At 55.2% G+C, this 23,954-nt stretch overlaps 1 protein-coding gene across 4 annotated transcripts in view; it reads right to left on the reverse strand.

Annotated features, from left to right (window-relative positions):
• Window positions 1-23,954, reverse strand: part of Atg1 (serine/threonine-protein kinase unc-51-like protein Atg1) — a 167,126-nt gene that overhangs the window by 47,863 nt on the left and 95,309 nt on the right. For 3 of the 4 annotated variants that reach the window (XM_089573116.1, XM_089573115.1, XM_089573117.1), the window contains one exon: window positions 431-467. In XM_089573116.1, the coding sequence (XP_089429242.1) occupies window positions 431-467 (37 nt within the window). Of the gene's footprint in view, window positions 1-430; window positions 468-19,116; window positions 19,140-23,954 lie in introns of those variants that run through there. The other variant, XM_089573118.1, reaches the window with a different exon arrangement.

Below are 23,954 nucleotides of genomic sequence, written 5' to 3' on the forward strand. Positions count from 1 at the left end.
CTCTACCTGAAAGAGTAGTAGGATGCTGTTTCAATGTGGTAGCTTTACTCCCTCGGAGGAGTGCCTGTACTCTATTGCAGGAGTAGTACAGTACTCCTTGAGTAGGTGTTGGATCACTCTTTGTCCAGAGGGAGTAATTTTATTCTGGAAAAAGGAGTGGAATATGGGACAAGCGAATACTCCTTCAAAGTGTGTTCTGGGCACTCCTCTGCACTCCTTTAGTTCTAAGAGTGAAGAAGGCTGCAAGCACGTCAGTCAGTTAGCTGGGTCAGTCATTCAACGATTTCCTGGCATCACAGCTGAGCTATCTAATAAGTAGTTCCAGGTGTTAGCTGTCACAAAATCTATCTACAACAGGAGAAGCTAGAAAGAAAAAAAAAACGGGACTCTCTCGCCTTCTGACCCGCATAGAAATGTAGCTGGAACTCACCTAGAAGATACTCGGCCAAGTCTCCTCCATTGCAGTACTGCAAAGAAAATGGAAAAAAAAATAATTAGCACACCTGTCGTCCACTCACAACTTGAACCAGGTGCAATGCCAAGTGGCTTGCTCGCTCAGGACAGTTTCAATTTCGAACTCGAGATTATTATCGACCAATGACAGATATTATGCCAAACAAATGAACTTATTGTACACCGTCACAGCTCTGTTGCCTGAAGGGAAAGTGCAAACTTGGCACTGTAGAGACAAAGGAGAACGGCGACCACTGTCCCAGCATCCGCAGACTTTTCCGCCGCACCCAACTATTCGTCCCTGCATCTCCACAAAAAAAAACACCTCACGCGTGAGAGTACCATGAAATGTCGTGACGTAAGTGCTGACCTTTCACATGTTGTTTATTTGTTTATTAATATTTCGCATTTCTGTATCTGGAAAGCAATAAATGACTTAGGGTGAGGGTTTTCGGGCTAATGGGTATTTAACATGAGGTCACATATCACTGACCAAAAAAAGGACAAGGTTTTAGTGGAAGTTTGGCGCTCGTGTCTCGCCCCCTTTGTTTTGCGCTACTGGAACCTCATGTCACATAAATGACAACCAGCCCCTATCTTATCGCATTATCTCGGAATGTGTACACGTTTGCTGGGAACAGGCCCGGCTGTGTACTAGTGCACGTAGCACTACCCAACCGATACGGCCCAAAGGCAAGCACGCATTGAAGCCCTCACCGTGGTACATTGAAGCATACGCAGTGCGCACTGGAAACTAAAATTAAGGCAGTTTTTTTTTTATTTATCAACATGCGTAGCAGCTGCACTAGGAATGGCCGTCGTTACCACCATCACTGTAGGACAGAAAAGCAATAATGAAGAGAACATGCGCCACCCGCCGCTAGCCGCACTTCGGCCCAAGCATGCAATTTTCGCGCAAAACTATTCACACGTGCACCGCACATACCCCTGCTATACTACACCCTTCCTCCGTCATCCGACTTTACTTGCGGAAAAACTTGACCCAAATGAAGAAAAGGATGAGGGATGAAGGATGAAGCAACACGAGAGCAGAAATTATCTGCCCGACAACTCTGAACAAACTGCGTCCGGTTTTAGTACTTGGCAGCGATGTTGCACGAGGACAATTTGAAACGCTGGAGCGATCGACGTCTACCGACGTAGTTTACCAGCACGTTCCAGTGGCTCATTACCAGCGCGTGAACGCAAGCTCATTCCCGCATACCTACGCTCGGACATCGACCGTTCCACCCAGGTAGCACAAAAACGGGGGTGCGTTATTTTCGGAGGTCCAGAGGACGCCCGCATGCCAAATTTGCCGCAGCATGGTGCAAAACGTGGACCCTGCGGGCACTGTACCATGAGCCACAAATAATCACGATGGGAGGAAAGGAGAGGTGGGGGAGGGGTTTCTCGTTCGGTGTTGCACGAATGAGGAGCAAACAAAAGCAAAGAAAGAGCAAGAAAGGGGGTGAGGGAGACCTCCCCTCTCTTCCTCCTCACCCGTTTCCCACGAGCCAGAAAGAAGGTGGGCGTCCAGCAAACCGCAGGAATAGCGGCACACCGGAGTGCGAAATCGGGGAACAGAACAAAGAGCGAGGCCCAGCGGTCGAGGGGCGGGAAGCGAGGGGGAGGGGGGGGGGGGGGGGGCGCCCTTGACGCCAAGCAGCAGTGACCTCGGCCGGCGGCGTGCCCGCCGTGGCGCGGCGCCGCGCAGACTGGGCCAATCGGCGGCCACGTCCGGGTCTGCCCGCGGGGGCGATCCGGCTGGCGCCTTCCTGGAGTTGCGCAACCGTCTTCTACGAAGAAGACGCCAGTGCCATCCACGGTGCGCCCTCACCCAACCCCGATTCCCCTCTCTGCCAAGGCCCGCCATCATCATTATGCCCGCTGCCCGTGACAAGATGTCAAAAGCTCGGCCGGTTTCACGCCAGGGACGCCCCGAGGGGAGCGAGGAATTATAGAGGCCGGGCGCCAAGTGCCACGACTCGTCACGGCTGGCGGGTGCCTGCGCTGCGGAACCCTGGGATGGGAAGGGCTCCAAGAGGGACCGCAGTCTATTCGAAACGAGCCCGCGGGAGGCCGCCACGCACGAGGTAAGAGGCTCTCTGCCAGCACCCGGCGTTGGACGACTAGCCCACCGAGCGTAGCACGGGTGGCAAATGCTCGGCTCACGTCAGGCGGCTCTCCTGGGTGACTGAGAGCTTGAAGAGTGTGCGAGAGAAATTTAAGCCTAACCAGCGAATGCAGGGCTGCTTCGTTCCCCGCGCGAGTAATTTACGAGCTGCAATGCCCGTCCTCAACCAGGCCATCCTAGAAAAAGATGACGTCACACTGCGAGGAGGGGAGCCGTTTTCGGTCACGCGTCATCTGAGCAGAGAGCAAGTGTAGAAACGCGGACCTCGCGGGCAGCAAACGACGTCAAACGCGTTATACAGCGATCAAACTTCCAGAGAAAGGCATTGCGTAACACGACGGCGGCGCAACGCAACGCCGTTAAACGAGCGCGGAAAAAAGACGACAGCCGGCAGCGCGGGTCTAGAAATGTAACAGAGCGCGCGAAGAACAAAACAGTCAAAGGTATCGAAGAGTTGGAAGGAAAAAATGAAAGCAAACTTCGTGGCATCGCGTTGCAGCACCCGGCCGCCCGTTGTCGCGCAAACCGAGAAATCAGACCCGTTGGCAAAACACGCCGTCCGCGTGATGCTCTCGCGAGCAGTCGAAGGCAAGGAGAGTGCAAAAGGAACGGGAGACAACAGGGGCGGCCGGCTGACGGGCATGCCGCAAGGGACTATACGCCTACACGCCTCCGAAGGAAAAGAGACGAAGCCACAGTCCTTGTCATCGTGGCTGCCACGGAAACGTTACAAAACAGGCTTCAATAAAAGCGCACTTCAGTAAGCACCGAAGCGGTGGCCTTGTGGTTTGAGCATCCGCCTCGCATGCGGGAGATGCGCGGTTGGATACCGAGCGCAGCCGGGTACCTGCCGGTGATGCAATGGGTACAGGCTGCCCCCTGGCCTGGTACTCGGATTTGCTGTGGTGAAATGCTCGGAAATGGGTCTTGGGATCCCACTTTCAATATTGCAAACACCTTGCGCCGTGGCTCTCTTTGACCAAAGCTGCCCTTGCGCCATTAAAATGCATCACCATCACAAGTATTTGATGATGGTGACGATTAGTGTTAATCGCTGGGGGTCCAACCACGCATCTCCCGCAAGCGAGGCGGATGCTCAAACCACAAGGCCACCGCTGTGGTTAATCAACAGTACGGAAACAAACCTGCGGTATCAATAAAAAAAATCAATAAGAAAAAGTCCGGTAAGCCTAAGTCACGGCACATATTGGGTAGAACAGGGCAAGCGGACGAAAGACGGAAAGAACAAGGAAACAACACAGACGGACAGCTTTAACGGCACGCGATTGAAGCCACACAAACTTCTCTCCGACGGCGTCCGAGGGAGCGTTCTGAGATCGACAGAAACCATTTCGACGCCAATGCATTACGCTCTCAATGAAAAAGCCGCCGTCGGCAGGGGAAAAATAAAACACGTCGGTCTCAAGGTTGCCAGACACGCTAGCGCGCGAACGAAAAACAAACTTTCGAAAGAGCGTGAGGGGAATAAAGGAAAAAAAAAAAAATCTTCGCCATCGCGCGCAGCACAACGCGCTGCGGACAGCTCCTTTTTCCAACAGTCTGCCGGGTACATGGGCAATCGCAGAACGCAATGCGAGCCAAACATCTTTGGATATGTGCTTTTTTTCATCCACACGAGCCGATACACAGAATCGCCCTGCTAGAACCGCCCATGTAAAAGCTAACTTCGATACCACAAAACACCGGGCATCTTGCATCTGAACTATCCTTACGGCGTGAGTGTGGCACGCTACGTCGGAGATCTGGGCTAACTACCCCGCGTCCATCGCAGTGGCCACAGCTAACGGCAGCGAGAAGGCAGCTACCCCCAGCGATTAACCCGAAACGGAAAGAAAGCCGGCGCAAGCCAGCGGAGCGGCAAGGTCAGCGGGACGCTCCGAGAGCGCCTTCTCCCACCAACCACGCGCCATGCAGCCACGGCCGACACATGCACCAGAACCAAATCTAGGGGCACTGCCGGCCATTCGATCGCGATGACTACGGGCTACCGGCGATTCCAATCTTCTGCGCCCAACTTCTCCCAACAAAGAGGGATTAATGATCGTTAATAACACACCACAATGCGATGAGCGCAAAGCGGAGACGCGAGGCCGGGACCTGCTATTATTCAACGCGACCCGCAAACGCACAACAATGCAACGCCCAGAGAGACGCGGCCAGCAACAACCGCTGAGGGGGCAGTTACACTGCTTACGAACCTCCAAACCGCACGCCCACCCTTGCCGCCAACCCTTTGGCCACTTTGCATACCGCGATAGAAGAGGATGAGGCCGACAGGTATCACTAATAGCGCCGAGGCGGTGTATACGGGGGGGGGGGGGGGGGGGGGTGCGTACCGAGCGGCCGCTCACGAAACCCGAGCGGGGGACGGTGCAAGGACAGAAACAATGGAGGAGGAGGAGGAGGAGAGGCGCCGATAACGACAAAGAGGGGGGAAAACATGGCCAAGAAAGCGAAGCGAACGATGCGCGAGGAGGCGTTCAAGGTGCAGCAATTTCGCGGGAGGCCGAAGTCCACACCAGCGGGGGGGGAAGGATGAAGGGGTGGAGAGCGGCTGGCGATGCTTGGATGCGCGCGCGCGCGCGGGCGCCCAAGCCGCCACCACCACCACCCTGTGCCCCCCCGCCGCGCGCACATAAACACGCGCGTCGGGAGACAATGCGCTTCCGGCCGAGGCTAATTGAGCGCAGGCACGGAGGGGAGTCCCTCGCTTCGGTCGAACCCACCACTGTACCCTGGAAAACGCACGAAGTGGCGCAGAACCGGGAGAAAGGGGACGCAAACACGACCGAGAGACAAAGGCGCATACTGACTAGGGACATACCTGCTGGTCGCACACAACACTCGGCTTTATGCAATGCGCAGGAAAACAATCGCGATTCTGCAGAAACAATTCACAGCCCCCAGGGGCTGCTGCGCGTTAAAGAGTCGCACCGACTCTTCCAGGTGAACGGACAGAGCCTTGCTGGTGTTTTTACAGGGCGTGGGAATTGCTTCATTTGAGTTCTGAACCGACGCACTGACTTTGGCAGACGCGCATTGGAACCGCTCGAAGCGCTACGAAGCGGGAAGGAATACGCTCAACCTTAAACTGCTTTAACTGATCAGCTGCTTCGACAAATGTACAGTCTTTCTCAAAAGTATACAGCCCCAGTGGTATGCTGCTGAGCCCTGGAGCGCGGCTCCTTTTGCATACTCAGGGACCCAAATCTCACGAAGGCGGGAGGAATTCGAATCCTCAACCCTCCCCAGCTTAGGACTGTCAAGTGTGCTTAAGAACCCCGCTACATGGATTGGAAACAAACCCCATGGGCTGTATATTTTCGACAAAGACTGTACCTCGGAATCGGACCAGTTCGATCCATTCACAACATACAACGAGATCCTACGACACCTCACACCGCATGCCAAAAACGTTAGCAAAACGAGGTGATTTACCTCCATAGACTACAGGCTCAGATATTACACAGTCCTTTATACTACACGCCATAAACCCGGATTCCGTCCAATCAAAATGAAAATTCTGCGGGGAGAAGGTAGACCTGTACCGTATGGTACGAGCCTGCCAAGAAAACCAGGTCATGGATAGTATAACTCAGCCAACGCGGGAGAGGTGGGAGGCAGCACTGTCTAGCTAAGGACGTCAACGTCAGCTTATCGAAGGGGCAAGGGAAGCAGCTTTCGCCAATGGACTCCCGGACTAAGGACACCACCGTACAGCTGTACTTCAATAAATACTTCCATCATCATCGATCTACCCCGCGTGGACAGTCCGTTTGCGCGTGCATGCGACACTACATACAGTGACGAAGATGTGGGCCAAGACCAAGCACTGCATCGCGAATCGATTCGACCAGAAGGCCCGAAAACGGACTTCGGACAGCGCTCCCTCTCTCCTCGCCTTCAATCCAAATGGGGCGCTGGAGATGTGCCGGCCAAGTTCGTTCACAGACCCCCGCGAATGGAGCGATCGTGCACCGTGGTCCAAAGAAGGACCGACGCGGCCACGGGAACAAAAAAAGGCCCACGTGCCCTATACTATATTCCATTCGCCGGCTGTTGGTCCCGGGGCGAACGGACGAGAAGTGCGGACGCCAGCCCGCCGGCACAAATGCATGCAAATCGCCGCTTTCGCCCAGAAACCCCCAATCCGCCGAGGCTGCGCGGCGGCCTCGAAGAGTCTGCGAGAGAGGAGTGGCGCCATGGCGGCTGCCAGGCGCGCAGCAACAAAGGACCCCCCCCACCCCACGCGGCGGTTGCCTCCGAAACGGCTTTCTCTTCTCTGCCCACGCTCCCTGGGTGCACATTATATTCTCTTTCGTTGGTTTATTTGCGAATCTTATTTATCTATTCCCGTTTTCTTTTCTACCAGGGACGACCGACGAACCCTTCCCGTATCTTCGCCCTGACGAGCTCGCTCGTAGCGCCGTTGGCCGAAGGCAGTAGTGAAGAATGGCTGTCTGTGGCTGGCGCCTCGTCTCAATCGATTTGAAGCGGCAACGCCTAAAAGTTGCGGCGGAATCTTTTGCAAGTTTATGTCGTGGCCGATGCACACCATTTATTCATCTCCGGAAGTGGCTGAAAAGAAAGCGAATTCCGACGCGCAAATGTAACGGTTGCGTTGAAGCATCGGCATCTGCGCCCCCTAAGACACGTCATCCCTCACCTACATCGCCGGGATACAATACACGGCCAAACATAGAACTTGCAGCATAGATTCGCATGAAAGAAAAAAAAAAGAAGAGAAAATGTAGCCTTTTGTGCGTTCTTTCAGGGCTAACCCATAACGTGTGCAAGCAATTCCCGTCTTCGTATGCATATATGTGGGCAAACGTGCCGAAAAAGCTGCACTTGTTTACCTCGGTCAGGACGGGAAGGCAATCTAAAGATATGCGTTCGCTCAATCTTCTGCTGTCTGTAAGGAGCTGAAAGTTCTCTGCTGAACTGGTCAGGCCGCGGTGGTTTTGCTGGAAGGGTACACACAGCCTACAGCATTTCCCCCAACAAAATATATGCGCAGCGTCAGCGTCAGCGGCCGTTCGCAGTTCGCTTCGAAGTAACGTACAGCAGGCGGCGCTCCAGACTAACAGCTGCGTGACGTCAAATGCACTAAACGAGTGTTCACCTTTGCACATGAGCTCAATACAACGCCAGGACGACTGGCCATATCAATGGTAAGGCGTCGTTTAGGTTTGGTTTGGTTTGGTTTATGGGGTTTAACGTCCCAAAGCGACTAAGGCTATGAGAGACGCCGTAGTGGAGGGCTCCGGAATTTCGACCACCTGGGGTTCTTTAACGTGCACTGACATCGCACAGTACACGGGCCTCTAGAATTTCTCCTCCAAAGAAATTCAACCGCCGCGGCCGGGATCGAACCCGCGTCTTTCGGGTCAGCAGCCGAGCACCATAGCCACTGAGCCACCGCGGCGGCAAGGCGTGGTTTAGCTCTGGCTAAGCCTGGTCAGTTGCGTTAGCTGCGACGCTTTTCGAGTCGTGCAGCGCGTTCTTCTGCTGTCTCTGGAGCGCGTAGCCTCTTTACAGCTTGGTCCCGTCGGCGGAGAGCAGAGCACGCATCTGGCGGGAGCGAGCGACTACGCGCGCGGCAGTGGCGCCGCCTGGCGGAGCTCGGCTGAAACGGTTGCTAGGCAACAGCTGTTCAAGGCCATTTGTGCCTACCGGCCACCGGCAACGCGAAGAGGCGAAAACCTGGCGTAGTGTTGCTAACGCAACAAAAACGGTGCGAGCGCAGGTGAGGGTTTGCGAACGAGGAGAAGGTGGAGAGGAGGAGCTTTTACGTGAACAAGCGTCGCAGCGACACGATTCACAGATTCAGTCGGGCTCATACTGACTGGCTAACGCTGTGGCTCAGTTGGTCTCGTACACCGACACTAGCTACCTACTCAGGCTGACACTCATTTGATCCGGAACATGCCTGCCTGAGCTAGCTCGCCGATCAAGGGAGCCAAGAACCATGACGAACAGGGGACAGCGGGGAACAGGGGACCACAGCGCAGCAGGCGAAGATAGCAGAGCCGTCAGCAATGGCAAGGCGTGCCACACATCCAATGACACGCATGAGGACACTGCGGCTGGGTGCGCGGCGCTACGCGGGGCAAGACACACGCCCCGCGCACGGCGGAGAGCCGACATATATGGGCTCCGCAACAATGGCCCCGAAGCCTCTTTCTGCCGCCAACCATGACCGCTGTGCACAACGGTCATCTTCGGCTCCGCACCCGCATCGCTCGCGACTCTGTCTCAACGGCTGTTTTGGCCGCGGGTGCCTCAGGGACTCTAATTTGCCAGCAACACCGCCAGCGCGATAGGCAGATCGCTGTGACAGGTGGAAACTGGGGCGTGTTGGGTGGCTGGAATCCCGTGTCAAAGAAGGATGCACCCGCAGAAAAAAAAAAAAAATGTGCCATGGCGGCACTAGAGAGCGACAAGGTAGAGTTCCAAATAAAGTCGCTGACTTTCAAAGAACGCTGCGAAATTACGACCGGGAAAGCCGGGCCGACGATTGCAGCCATAAAAGCGTAAACTGCAAGCAAGTGGTGCGGTGAAACATGACAGGGCAGACAGCTCAGTCCGGGACAATGACCTCGCCGAGTGGGGGTGCTCCCGCGTGCCACGCTGTTCCTCTCGCAAAGCATCTTAAACTACACGTAACCACCAATAAAACTTCGTGAAACTTTGCTGGTTACACCTGACTGTGACGGTCCAGACACACTGTAAACGGAAGCATATACAGCGTGTTCCGTGTGCACCCGACTGGCAGGAAGGAAGGAAGGTCGTACGATACATGGCACGCTAGGCCACGGCGCTTGACCTTTCCACATGCAACGACCATCCTCCTCCTCGGTACACGTTCGGAAGTAGGGCCAAACAAGCTTCAAACATCGGACGCGACTGACCACTGACCACTCATCCGAACATCGAGACGAACGGACCCCGCGCCACAGAGCGCGTGCAATGCAGGGCTTCGATATTGAAATTTCAATCTTAGGGCCGCCGCCGCCAGCTATGTAGTGCCTACACCGGGCAAGGAGAGACGGCGAATTTCACCACCAGCGAGGTTGGGCAAGGGCCTTTCGAGCGTTCACCAAATACCACGCTCAGGCAGGCGGATAGCGCCGAGAGACAGCGCGCGCAGAAAACACCGCATACCCTGTCGCAAGCTCGCACCGCACGCGAGTCCCCGGCGAAGGCGATTGCCTCAAGAAGAGTATATAAAAAGAACCCGAGAAGAAAAGTTGGACGGGACGGCATTCCACCGGAGCGAGTACTTCGGCTGTACGTTACGCGATCGGCCGCAGGTAACCCGAAGACGGGAGGAACATCGTGCATGCGTCGCGGCCCACTCATCTTTGCCCGCGCAAACAGTGTCCCCCCCTCCTTCCCCGCATCGCTCCCCGGCGAAGGACTCGCCGGTCGTCGCGTAAGGAAATCTCCGCCCGGCAACGCTCCTCTACCACACACACAAAGGACGCTAATCGAATGCGTACAAAGTGCGCGCTGTGCTGCGGCCGCGGGTGACGAAAACTGGGCGTTCAATGGGCCCATTGTGCGCGCCGGAACGCACGCGCAACAGGCATGTCCGCGCCGTGCAATGCGATCCAGGGGCCAAGAGCTTTGCGTAACCATTCCGGAACCATTACCAGAGTACGCTCGCCTCGGTGACCAGAGCCATCGACACCCGCGCAGAATCTTCAGCAGAAACGACAGGCCACGGCGTCATTTCTCCTCCGCTCGCTGTAAGTGCTTCGTTTTCTACAACGTGCCATCGATAGAAGCACTGAGCGACGTCTGGGAAACATGGGTTCCCAAACGACGGTTGTTTATGGCAACCAAAGACTACAGCATTTAGGCGAAGACGTGTTCCCTCAGCGGCATGGTGGAACCATGCGCTGTCGTGAACGGCATTCGAAGAGCAGCGATTCGCGCACGCTGCGATGACAACGCATCCCTATCTCTCTCACAGCGTCCTGCTCCGCACGAACACGCAAGTGCTTTGACCTCCCCACATTGCAGCTGCAGCTGAAAATACACCGAATGACAATACGCGACCAACACTCAGGAAAGGAACACAAAGGAGAGGTAGAACCGATATAAACAATGGCACTTAGCGTATGCAATCAACTAACTGCTCCCAAAGTATGAGTGAGACGCACACCTTGCTTAATTTTTTCTTTAATGCGTCGTCGGTCACAAAATTCGCCCATTGGCTGGAGGAACGTGACGCCACCAGACCGGACGTGACATCACTTCCGGCACAGTCATCAACAACCACTAATGATGCTACGATATTACCAACACAATGTAAGTGGATGCTCGTACTTTTTTTTACCAGTGCCCCCGTAGACTATAGCACACACTCTACATTGGCTCATTTAAGTTGCATGCATAAACGCAAATAAATACCCTTAATACTGCTGACACTGCCCGTGTCTTCGCATCACTCGATGTGCGCCCCGCAACCAGCCTTGCAGACATAACCGACGAGGGTTGCGGCGAATCTGCGGAGCAAGCAACAGCAGAAAAAAAAAAATAATCTGCGTTCCGTGCCGTCTCCCACCTTGCCCAACGGCTTCAGCGGCAGCGGTGAAAAAATAGCCTCCATAGTTAGCACAGGCGGCCGCTAAATGCGCGTGGATCACGAAACGCTGTCGCGATTCACCGGTTACACAACATCCTGCGCGCGGCACGGACTAGGGAAAAAGCGATAACTATATTACACAGGCAGACCGTTCTCTGTCACTCCTGCCCCTTTGTTTTTCTCTCTATTTTGCTATGCTCGCGAGACGTGCGTGTGGTCACCGCGTGTGAAGGGAGAAAGAAAGAGAGGTCATTACGTAATCGCGCTGCGAATGAAATAATCAAGTCTGCTGCGGTTACAACAGCGCCAAAGCGCGCTGCGAGGACAGTGGAAAATTTCTCCCAATTGCGGCCTCGCGCGCACGTCCACTGCATTGGCGCGTCATTTCCTGGGCTTCGGCGACGTGCCAACACTTGCCTGCAGTGCACGCAGCGAACACGTGAGACGCGAAGGGAAAACACAGCAGATAATTGAGCACGGGATATGCCAGTATGCTTCGTGGCATGCATGGATAGTATCCCATTCTGCTACCAGTGTTATGCATTCGCACGGGTTTCTTGGGCACGCTTGAGCTTGACGGTATCTTGCAAGGTTGTGTGCTTTTGCTTTTGCGGTTTAACGTCCCAAAGCGACCCAGGCTATGAGGGACGCCGTAGCGGAGGGTTCTGCATAATTTCGACTACCTGTGGTCCTTTGACGTACGCTCACATCGCACGGTACAAGGGCCTCTAGAATTTCGCCTCCATCGAGATTCGACCGCCGCGGCTGCAGGATCGAAGCCGCGTCTTTCGGGTCAGCAGCCGAGCGCCGTAACCACTGAGTCACCGAGGCGGCTATCTTACGCGGACACCTGTTCGTTTTGTAAAAGTCAGTTTCTTTTTTTTTTTTAATAGAGAGAGAGAGACCAAAGGCCCGGACAGAAGACAAACAATTTGCGCCTGTTTCAATTTGCGATTTTTGCGAGGGGTTTTCAAAACAGCAAGAAAGGGCAACATGCACGCGCACACAAAGAACGACAGGCGACAAGAAATGAAGGGTAGATGGCGCGGGCGCGCGTCTTCGTCTGTGGGCGGTAACACCATCTGGGGCCTCTAGCCCCGCAAATTATCCTTTCTTGGAACCGCTTGCTCAGCGATGCAAGACAAAAAAAAAACGAAAAAAAAACGCGGCGCAAACATCCCACCGATGCCCCATTGCTTCGCGCATGCTTCGTTCCCAATCGTGGTGGTGGTGGTGGTGAAAACATTTATTTAATCATAGAGAGAGGTGTTGGGGGTCGTGACCTGAAGAGTCACGCCCTTACAACCACTAGGTGGGATGCCTAGTCAAGCACACCAATGGCGTTTGCCGCAGCCCGGGCGCGCTGCGTTAAGGCCCTTTGGGCCTCGAGGGTGCAGCAACCGGACAGGGTCGCCTCCCAGTCCTCTCGAGTTGGGGTTTGGGATAGGGGGTAGGTATGAGTTCTGCTGGCAGGCCCACACCATGTGGTAAGTGTCAGACACCTCCCCACAGTGTGAGCACCGCCCGACGAATTTAGGATCGAAATGCTGTAGAATTGCCGATCGTGCAGCACCACGCTCTCGAGGACGCAGCAAAGTTTCACCCTGTGGAGTAGATTCGTCCGCTGCTGCTCGTGTGTACAGTCAGCATGTTGCTGTACACCAACGCCACTTACAAGTACTTACTGCCCATGCCTGACGCATTAAGCGGCTTGGCCTCAACGCTTCGCGCGTCCGTCACTTTCTGAAATGTCGGCAGGTTATTCGCATTTCTGAATGGCTCGGTAGTCTGGGCGAAGAAAGGCTACCCCCAAGAAGCGCTACAGCGCTGCCTGAATGTTGATGACAATGATGAATTTTTACGGCACGAGGGCATCTGTGGCCAAAGTGCGCCATGGCACAAGGTTTTTTCGTCCTCTCAAGGTGGGGTCGAAGACCCATTTCCCAAGCAGTTCAGCCTAAAGGAGCCGAGCACCAGGCCAGAGGAAAGCTTGTGCCCATTGTACTGCAGGTGGGTACCCGGCGGCACTGGGGATCGAACCCCGCACCTCCCGCATGCGAGGCGGATGCTCAGACCACTAGGCCACCGCTGCGGTTGCTGCCTGAATGTTGCTCGGGGGCAGCTTTCGGGATAGCGCGTACGTTCGTCATCTGAGAACGTGAGTAATGACAAGTATAACCCGGGCTGCAGTAGGCGGAACAAGGATTCAGTTTTAGCATTAATGCGGCCAACGTTCAATTTCACAGCTGAATGTCGAAACTGCTGGTTATTTTCTGTAGGAATGGAGTGACCAAAAAAAAAGGAGGGGGGGAACAGATTTTCTTTTTTTGTGTGGAAACCAATGTAATCGCTTCAGTGCATCGGACAGAGCAATGCACAGCAGAGGCCTCGAGCTGCCCTTCGGCAATGCAGTGGCCCGATGTCCCGAGTCGATAACAATGCACAGCGCAGCAAAGCGCCCCGCTGTCTCGAACCCAACTCCGCGGTTTCGAATTACGACGCCCGCACGGAACGCACGGCACGTGCCAGAGAGCGGTGAAAAGAAAGCCGCCACACTTTGATTGCTGTCATATTCTGCGCTCCCAGCAAGAATGTGAAGCGGGGGGGGTTATCGTGGTTTTAGTTTGCCCAATTGCTGATAAGCGACACCCATCACATGAGAGAGTTACACACCGGGGAAGAAAAGACACGCACGCACCCGCAAGCCATTTGGTAGAGAGATAAGAACAGGCACGCGACTACAGGGAACAGATAACGACGGGCCCTTGCGACAGCCACGCGGGCGTGACACGGTTGCATCGACATCTGATACGACAGCGCGAAGAGACCACACGAGGGGATACACAAAGGAAACGAACTATCGCCTGAACACGGCTTCCCCCAACTGCTGGCTTTGGCGCTCGGGAAGGAGAACCATGGAAGGCCTATCGCTAGGATGCGCGTAATACGTTGCGCTGCAACCATTAGGTGACCACATTTCCCGCTCCGCTATAGCCGTTGGATAACCACATTTCGTAGTAGCGAGCACATCCACGAGTGAAGAAAGGGGAGTGTAGATGTATGGCGCGTTCGCAAAAGGGTCACTCAACGTGTACAGCTTGCTCATTCACCAGCGTCATTTCTATCACATCGGCAACGGCGTGTCATGTCTACTCCTCAGTCACAAATGATGGACTTTCACGTGTCAAACCACCACTGTAGGCGAGCTGTCAGGCCCGCCGCACTGGAGTAGAGACCGGATGAATTTTCACCACCCGGGCTTCAATCTTTAAGCCAGCACCGAAATCGAAACTCGCATGAAGTACAGCAGAACACCACAGCCAAAACTCCGGCAGATCCTTCTATTACTGTCGCCGCAATAAATAAGGACAGCCTCTCCAAGTGCGCCTTCCAAAACGACACACGGCTGTGGCGAAACAGTGACCGCATGCGATAACTATACGGCAAGCGGGAGCGTAGTAGTAACCCACGACATCCGAATTATGCTCGATACAGAAGCCGATCAGTAGCGCTTACTCCCCCCTTTTTCCCGCCTCTTCACACGTCGGCCATCATCTCCGTCTAAGCCGCTTCGATACGAAGTCAAAGTGAGCATTCGAAGACGCTCCCGTCCACGCCGGTTCCTCGTGTTGGGTAACCACCACTCACCCAGCACCAATCTCAGCCCACCCACTTAAACCTGCGCCACCATAACTGAAGGGCCAGAATGAACATCCACCCACAACGCTAATCAGAAGTTTGGTAGGCAAGCACCGTTCTCGGGGCGCCAGACGTCGTTGCGCAAGCCAACAACGGCCGGCAGGCTACCCGACACACCCAACAGCTCAGCTAAGGCCTATCCTCTGGGCGCTACATCAGGTGAGGAACTCGTGCCCAAACACCTGCGCAAAAGGCCTTTTTCGCTTACAACGAAGTCGAGCCCGGCGCGAGGTGCACGCCGTGACCTTTTTCGTACCCCCCCCCCCCCCCCCCCCACACACACACACAGAACGCGCACGTACAGAAAGACCACTTCGGTGCATCGCACGCAGATCGCGCGCGAGGGTCTCTTTCGAAACCGGCGACACCGGCGTAGCCCCGTGACACGACCCCGATAAGGGGACGGCGCCGCAACGCGCGGAGGAAGAGGTCGCTAGACGTATACCCACACGCGCCAGTCCTCCTTCGCTGTAACTACTAACGTTACAGCAGACAGCGCGAGTGCGCGTTGTCGTCAATCACATCTGCGAGTGGTACGGTGCGCCGAAGGGGTGCGCGTTTCACGAAGCGAAGGCGAACGGGCGCTGCCGGGTCGAATACCAAGCGCCCGCGTGACGTAAACACCACCAGTGCAAAGTGAAATGGATGCGCAGAGTCCATTAGGTGGAACTCTAGGAAATGGCCGAGGTTCCACTTACGCGCCGAGCCCTGAAAGAAGAAAAAAAAAAACTCATCTGCGGGTACTCCCTGCAGGGGGTCAAGCGTCACCGGAACCCCCGTAATAAAAAAGGGAGACAAAAATGAATGCAAAGACGAAGTTCGAGGATTGTTTAATTTCATCGGCCCGGCAGAAAAACCTCGACAGGGAAAACAGCTGTCCTAACCAGAGCTAGTCTGATCGGCAGCAAAATGGCAGTAGCCGGAACCAGCCGAGCGCTAAGGCGGTCTAAAAAGAGGACGTTTGAAAAAAAAAAAATAAAGGAACGGAGAGAGCGAAAAAGACCGGAGCACCTCAGGAGAAAAGAAAAGGCAGGGAGGCCAGGAAACACAGCCCCGCAAAAGAGCGAGATTTACTAAGCGGCGCAGAATATAGGCCGCTGCCGCAGAACTACGTACCCAGGCGCCGCGGACCTCAGGGACGCGTTTAAAAAAACCGTCCGCCGTCCGGAGAAAAACCAGCGCAACGCCGCCACACTTACATACGCACACCCGCTCCTGCACGCGAGATCTCAAGAAGCGCGCACGCACACACACACACGTACACACACACACACACGCACGCACGCACACACACACACACACGAGCCCCTAACGGGACGAAAAACAAACACGAGAAGTGACGGCTCCGGGCCGGGTGGGGGGTAAGCCCCCCGCGTCAGCTGAGCTCGACGGAAAACAGCCGAAGGGCCAGCGTCCCAGGCAGCGGCACCGGTGAGCAGGGCCTGCTCGGTTTCCGGTTTGGAAGCAACGGAGGGTCGAGGAGGAGGGGGAGCGGCGGGACTCCCGGGGAAGGCCATCCATCGCGCGAGGAAGGGCTGCAACACATCTCGAGGGGAGAGGCAGAGAGCTGAGCCGCTTTCGCGAGTAGCGGCGACACGCTGACACACTCTCAGCCGGCGGCCTGCTCTGCCTGCCACCTGGCCATGGATCCTCTTTTTCCGTTCTCCTGGAACCCTCCGCGTCCTCTGCTAGCGAAAACCCGCGACACCACGAATCCCCCGGTGATGGATGATCAGGGGGTGGCCACAGAAGTAAAAGTTCTTTACCCGACTTCTAGGGGCTCCGGAATAATGTGGACCAGCCTTGATTCTCTAACGGGCAGCCAAATCTCCTTCCCGAAACGTTCACCAGTTCACTAATGCACGATGCGGGCAGCGTCTAAAACTCTGTGACTACGAAGTGCGACTTTTGACGATATAACTGCCGAAGGATAAGTGACCATGAAGTGACCATACCTGAACACCGCGCCGAAGGAAACCGAAACGAGGCGCAGCTATGCTAGTTTAGAGCGGCTCTGTCGGCGCAGCGTTACGACCACGGGTCGTGCAAGACAGATCCAGCTTAGTGGTGTTGTTGTAGTGCTTTTTTTATTTTGCATTGAATATGGAAGGCAAAAGAATTTTTGCTACCCCGGCATCTGCTATCGCTGCTGGAAGCACCTGAGCTGGGGCAGCGGAAATAAAGGATAGCGGGCAAAGTGTAGAAGTGAAAAGAAAAAGGGGAGGGGATAGTAGAAAGGACAGGGGGAGGAGTACACTGACGGCGTGGCGCGCCTAATACCTTCTCCGCGTCGCGAAGCAAGCCTTCGAGGTCTCCCGAATGCCGAACCCTTTACTACAGCCGGGCGCCCTTACTCGGGCCGCGAAATCAAATCCCTGACATTTTGAGGACAAACCCTTGTGTTGCTTGCTCTCTCTTTTCGAGCACCGAGGACAAGAAAACCTGGCTCTTACTACACCTCCCACGTCAGAGATGCATGCATGCAAGTCACGTCCGCGTAACCACAATGCGCCGCTCGCTGCATAACAACTCGCGCACTGCGACAGTACAGCAAGGACATTCCGGGCAAGCGTCGATGGAACCGGACAGAGATGCGACTAGAGACGGATACGGAGCCTTCGCGTCACACCGCTCCCTTTTCCAAGGCTTGGACCGCTGCAACACAACACACAACCCTCGTGAGACGGGGCAGTTTAATGCGGGGGCTGTTTTGGCGACCTTCGCTCGGACCGGCTTCCGCGCAAGGACCCCACGGCGGTTGCACAGCCCATTCCGGGAACGGCGGCGGCGGCGAGACCAACGGGCAGCAGAGGAGCCCTCTCGCCGAGCCCCGCCCCCTGCGCTCCCATTTATACATACAGAAGGGGCGCCCCGCACCCGCGACGCCTTCCCGCTGCGATCAGCCGACGCGAGGTCGCCATCGAGCGAACCAGCAGCGCCCTCCGGCGCCGTGCAGGCACCGCGGCCAAGTCAGGGGCCCGTCCAAAACAATAACAAGAGAGAGAGAGAGCTCGCACCCGACGACCTCGGCCGCGACAGGAAAAGAGTTTCTGCGTTTTGTGTTATTTTCCCCTCGGTGGCCGGCGGGCATGTAACCGCCGTCAAAACAAAAGAGGCTGTGTTATCGCCACCGACGACGCCAACTCGTGCAGCTGAGGCGCAGAAGATAGCGCCCCAAGGCCCACCACTTAACAGCAAACGGCACAGTGTACACACACACAAACACTGCGAGCAGGCAACAACTCCGTCCTCCGCCGAAAACGGAAGAGGGGAGGAAGGGGGGGGGGGGGGGGCACTTTCGCTTCTACGGAGTGCGCGTCTTCCCACCACTATTTCCGCCCGAGAAAGGCCGAAACCGTGTCTGCATAACAGACTACGAAGTCCGGCGTCTGGTCAGATACGCGAGAGGCAAAGGAGGGGGGGGCACATCCGCTTATGAAAACACGTTGTTGTTTCCCAGTAAGTTCTACGCCCGGAAACGGCAGGCCGGCTCAGTTTTCCCACGCAAGTTTAGTTACCAACTGTCTTCTCACAAGTTCTGGAAGCGCCGAACGACCGGAACCGTTCAAAGCAGATGCGCATCTCGTGTAATAAGCTGATACACAGCTCTCACGGCCGGCAAACCTGCTAACTGTTTTCAGGACCTCCCTAACTAGGCCCATCTGCCGGCCGCCATTTCCGGATATGACGTAACTCAGTGGGGATGTTTTCTCTTTTAATTCTACGGAAAACAGAGCTGCGAAATGATGATGTGGCGTAATGTTCCGACGTGTTTAAAAAAATCCGATTCAGAAAACGATTCCTGCAGTCGTGCCGTCCAGCCTCGACGGCCGTAGCAAATCAAGATTTCCGCGGTAATTTCTGAATATTCAAAAGCGTACGGTGCGCAATGAAGCCACACAAACAAACAAACAAACAAAAACGTTTGCCCGGAGTTTCTGCGCCTAATTTAGCTAAAGTATCGTCTCCCGTGCTTTGAACGCGAAGCAGCTGTTAGAAAAGAAAAAGTGTGTTTAAAACAAAGACGGCACAAGAATAAAGCACAAAGCGACGCAACCCGTTCGGCCATTAAACAACCCCGGCCGCGCTCAGGCAACTGCCTCGTTCACATCCGTAGATAAGACTCCGCTTCGGTAGTACTCCGCGAACTGCCAAGGCATGCGTGCTCGTAGAAGAGAAAAAGAGCGACGTAAAGGGGCCGAGAGCTCACGCGCGAAGGCAATCAGCAGCTTCTGGGGGCGCTGTCGGCAGATGTTTTCTTCGCTCCTGTTTCAACAGTCGTCGGGGGCCAGAAAGTGAAAAGAAGACGCCGCAGGGTGTTACGCGGTGCCGGCTGTGTGTAAATCAAGGCCCTTATTTTTTTTTCTTAGTTACTTCCTTTCTCTACTTTTAGAAATCAGGTCAGACATGAAAAACGAAAGGCCACACACACACACACACACACACACACACACACACACACACACACACACACACACACACACACACGCACGCTGACCAAGAAATAACAATTAAAAAATGATAAGGCTAGTTACACGCAGGGCTCAACAGCGACCGGACCCCCAAATTCGCCCTTGTATTTGTTGCCACCCAAAAGCTCTATGATAAGAGACATGTATGGCGCACGGGAAATAATAAAGTATACCTGACAAGAGCCAAGTTGAAGATGAAGTTGAGTATACTCACATAACAAAACAGTTGTCAAGGACGTTGACGAAAAGGCAATAAGAGGACCGACTAAGCGTCAACTTCTTATGGCGGGTTACGGATCACAAAGAGCATTTAAAAACGAAGTATACACATAGGTGTATCTGCACCGATATGCACTTGTAAACAAAACATGGAACTCGCATCAATAAGTAAAGTAATCACTAATTTGCCAGCCAGTTTTGGACCGCAATAGGGACAATACCTTATCATCAAGACGCTTCTTGAACACTAACACAGATTGCTGAGTTACAATTGACATAACTGTGCACGCAAACCCAATTTATTACACGGCTGGAACGGCAGCAAGTCCGGAGACCAATAACCCTCGACTGCCTGGAGCACTCATCCCTTTCCATCTGGCCAATATGCGAGGCGTCACGTTTCCAGGCAAGGAGAACGTCCATCCAACGGCAGCTGCCGGACAGCGCAGGTGCCGTGAACAATCTGCGCCTGACAGACGGCGCTGAGCGGCCTTCAAACTGTGTGCGGGCGAAGCTAACGCGGAGGGACCACACACAGGGCACACGACGAGCTATACCCACCACCCAACGGAGGACGAGATCTCTGACCAACATATATACCGCCACAGAACCACTCATCAGTGAAACTACCCGTACCTGATTAAATCCAATGCCACATGAGATATGAAATATTGTAAATTGCGGGGTCGAACGTCCCGAAGCGACCAATAAAGGGCTTCGAGGGAAGCCGTAGCGGAGGGATCCGGATTAATTTAGACCACCTGGGTTTCTTTAGCGAATGCTGACATTGCCGGGCACACGGGCTCCACCGAATACGGCCGAGATCGAGCCCGCGACCTTGGGATCAGCAGCCGAAAGCCAAGGCCACTGAGCCACCGCGGCGGGTGCATGAAAAATGTGTTTCGGTGTTTACAGGGGCAAGGGCCGGTACTTAATTCTAACAGTTTCCGTAACAGCGTGAAAGCGGGCGCCATGGACGTTCACATTAACCATGCCACTTTTTCTAGTCAAAAATGATCCCTGAAGAGAGACTCTTACTGCTATTTCCCAAAGAACAAGGCCGCTGCCAGCCGCATGGCACGCATCGGCACACACAGCGCATCCCCCTCGTCAGCCTCTGGCGCACGCGGACTCGGCCGTGAACCCCCTCGACTGCCCTTTCAAGTTCGCTGGAAAAGCCGTTGTCCGGGGGGAGAAACAATGGAGACAAACCAGAACGCGCGCTCTCCGACAATGGCCGGCACAGCCCTCGGTGCGCATAACTACACACGCACGGGCGCCCAACAAAGGAGTCGTCGAAGTAACGGCCGCACGCGCCTCTGCTGCGCGGGCACGTGGGGTATTTGTGGCTCACACGCGCGGAGTCCGTCATCAAGGGCGCCTCCCTCTCCCCCTTTCGCGCACAGTCGCTTGGCTTCCCGGGGTGACCCAATTCGTGCCTTCTCGGGAGCCACGCGGTAGGCAGCCGTCTCTCTCTCTCTCGGCTCCCTCCGCGAACGGAAATAGTTGCAAACTGCGGAGCTCGCGCCGAAGCGAACGCGGGCTGCTGACAGCCGCGTTACAAGTACTTCGGCGCGCGAGGACTACGACCAGTAGCGCGGATCCAGACATCACAGCCGTCGAGACGATGTCGGGCACACGGAGTGGTTTAGCATGCTGTACACCCCTTCTATAGCCGCAGGACGGAGCACGCGGTTGGGCGGATCGAACAAATCACTCAGCCGTTGCGAGGCGGCGCACAGGCTGGCCTACTTAGCGCGGCTCGAAACCCGCAATCAAAGCGTCTCCAAAGGGAGCGAGTGGGTCCCAAGATCTTGCGCAGCCCGAAGGAGGTAGCGCGGCAGCACGTGCTTATCGCGGTCGTCGCTTGGCACCGACGCCGCTTATCGCTCGTCCAAGAGCGTCGGAAACGTCCACATGGCGCTCCGTGATCCGCGCGAAAACTTTTCATTCCTTCGGGCTATTCAGAATAGCGAATTACACTGCAAAGAGGTGGGGAATGGGCCGGAGAGAGGTATCCATCAGCTGTTGCACAATGCGCGCTGCAATAGCGGTGGCAAAGCGGTAACAATTTGCGAGGAAATGTTCACCGAATAAAACGATCGAGTACAGAGTATCAAAGTGTAGATTACCCCCTTACACGACACAGTTTTCATTTTATTTTTCATTTCACATTAAGCAGCGCCGTCCATTTCGTGTCAGCTGCTATGGTCGGTGAGGAAGATAGAAACGTATGACGTATCAATGTCACAGGCATTGGGAAAAATTATGCTTCTCAAAACAGAAGCTAGTTCACCTACCGTCGCTTTCCATACCGCTACCTCCCTACCCTCTCTCGTTTTTTACACTTATTCCCGTCCTGTCAGCCTCTATAGCAGTGCTCCTTATATCACCAGTGGGCGGCGAGCACCTGCCCTCTACACTGCGCGACCGTCGCGAGTTGCGTACGTGATGCATAAATTCAGCCGCTCGGAGAACGCGAATCTCCTACCGCGGGACCTATTTTTGGGGAGGGAGGGGGGACAGCCGCAGATGGTCGGACTGACGGTCGCAATCCACCTTCCCTCTCCCCCACTGCCCTTGCAGATTTCCAGCCTCGGAAACAGCGCTTCGCTGACGTCGGCCGGCGCGCCCCTGTGATGTGGCAAGGAGTGCTGATCGATTCGGCCCGCGACGTAAAGGGCCAAGGTGCGAGAGGTTCTAAAAAGGACAGAGCCGGTTGCGAAACGCCAGGGCTAAAACAACGGAGAGACAACGGGCTCGCGGTAAAACACGGTGCCAATAACGGCGCGCGAACAGGACGAAACGAGGGGCACAGAGGACGCTCAAGCGTCCGCTTGGGAGTGGAGATATACGCTGGCTTTTCGGCTTCACTCCGGTGCTTTCAGCGCCGCTGTGCTGCGCCATGTCTGTGCATGGTAAAGACCCCCAGGTGGTCGAAATTAGTCCGGAGCCCTCCACTACGGCACCTCTTTCTCTTCTTTCACTCCCACTTTACTCCCTTCCCTCACAGCACGGTTCAGGTGTCCACCTCGAAGCGAGACCGTTACCGCGTTTTTCATCTCCAGATAACCAATCTGCACCGCTCCAAATTTAACGGCGGCATCGGGGCCGCAGTCAAACTCGGGCACTTCAACAGAAGGGACCCAGAAGCGTATATATTAGGTCTTCGTGCGTCGTCGATGCGTCTTTTTCCTTCGCTCTTTTTAATTTTCTCTCCTTCTCTCTCTCTTGCTTGGCGTGGAGCCAGAGCAGGCAGGCACGGAGAGGTGGAAACGCGACTTTAAAAATAAGCCCGAGAGAAGAAACAAATATCCGGGAAAGGCCCCGAGGCGTTGCTTGCACGCGAAGGAGACGGGACGTCGCATCGCTCTAACACGCGCCAACGCCAAGTAGCCCGACGTACGCTTCTAAAGCAAGGCACGGGGACTCCAGCGAAACGCAGGTCAGCAACGTACAATAATCACGACGCAGAAGACCAGACCGACGAGTGCGCAGCAAAGCACACTCTTGTAACATTAACGGTAATGAACTGCCCGCCCCTCAATCGATGCAGGAGAGGCAGCGGGGGCTGAAATCCATCCAAACCCCGTCGAGCATTTTGGGCGGCCACGCTGCCGTGAGCGTTGCTACCGCGAACACGTAGTGGCCGCGTATCCGATATCAGATCGAAGTAGGAGGTCGCCATTATCTTTGTCCGAGTAGGGACCTCTTCGCCTTCGGAAGCACTCTCCATCTGATGCACCGCGCCCGACTGATCCTAAGCTAAAGTCCGCGTAAGGCCCCGAAAAAAAAAACACAAAAAAAAAAACGGAGGCGCACTTTCGGCTTTACCGTTTCGCTAAGGGTTCATCCTACGAGAGTTGATTTGCTGTTCCCCTCCGGTGCACACGCAAAGCAAGAGTCGCAAACGCGCACACATCGCCGCGAGAACGACCACTCCGGCAACCTCCGTGCATCCCTAAGCGCGCTAGCTCCTCCCTCATCGAGTCCAGTGCGCGCAGTGCCGGAATGCCGATGGCGAACGGCAGCTGAACAATTTGCCGCCGGAGCGAGCTGACGAGGTTCGGGGCCCGTGGCTTCGGTGCGGTCCACACGCGCGCCAAGAGCAAACGCCAATCGAAGCGTGCGCGCTATTTCGCTGCTCCTCAATGTGTACGTGTACAGCACTCGGTGCAGCATGAAGGAAGGTGCAACAATGCGCCGGAAACGCAGTGAGGGTAATGCGCACGGAGATACGTAGTACTAACGGGGCCAGCCTCTCCGCGAGCTCGCCGACTGCTGCCCTGCTGTACGAGCATCGTACGCTGGACGGAACAACTAGCGAAACGGGGCAAACACACTACGGGGCCAGCAG

Source organism: Amblyomma mixtum, chromosome 2 (genome assembly GCF_055824585.1).
Source record: "Amblyomma mixtum isolate Tamu chromosome 2, ASM5582458v1, whole genome shotgun sequence".
Lineage (NCBI taxonomy): Eukaryota > Metazoa > Arthropoda > Arachnida > Ixodida > Ixodidae > Amblyomma > Amblyomma mixtum.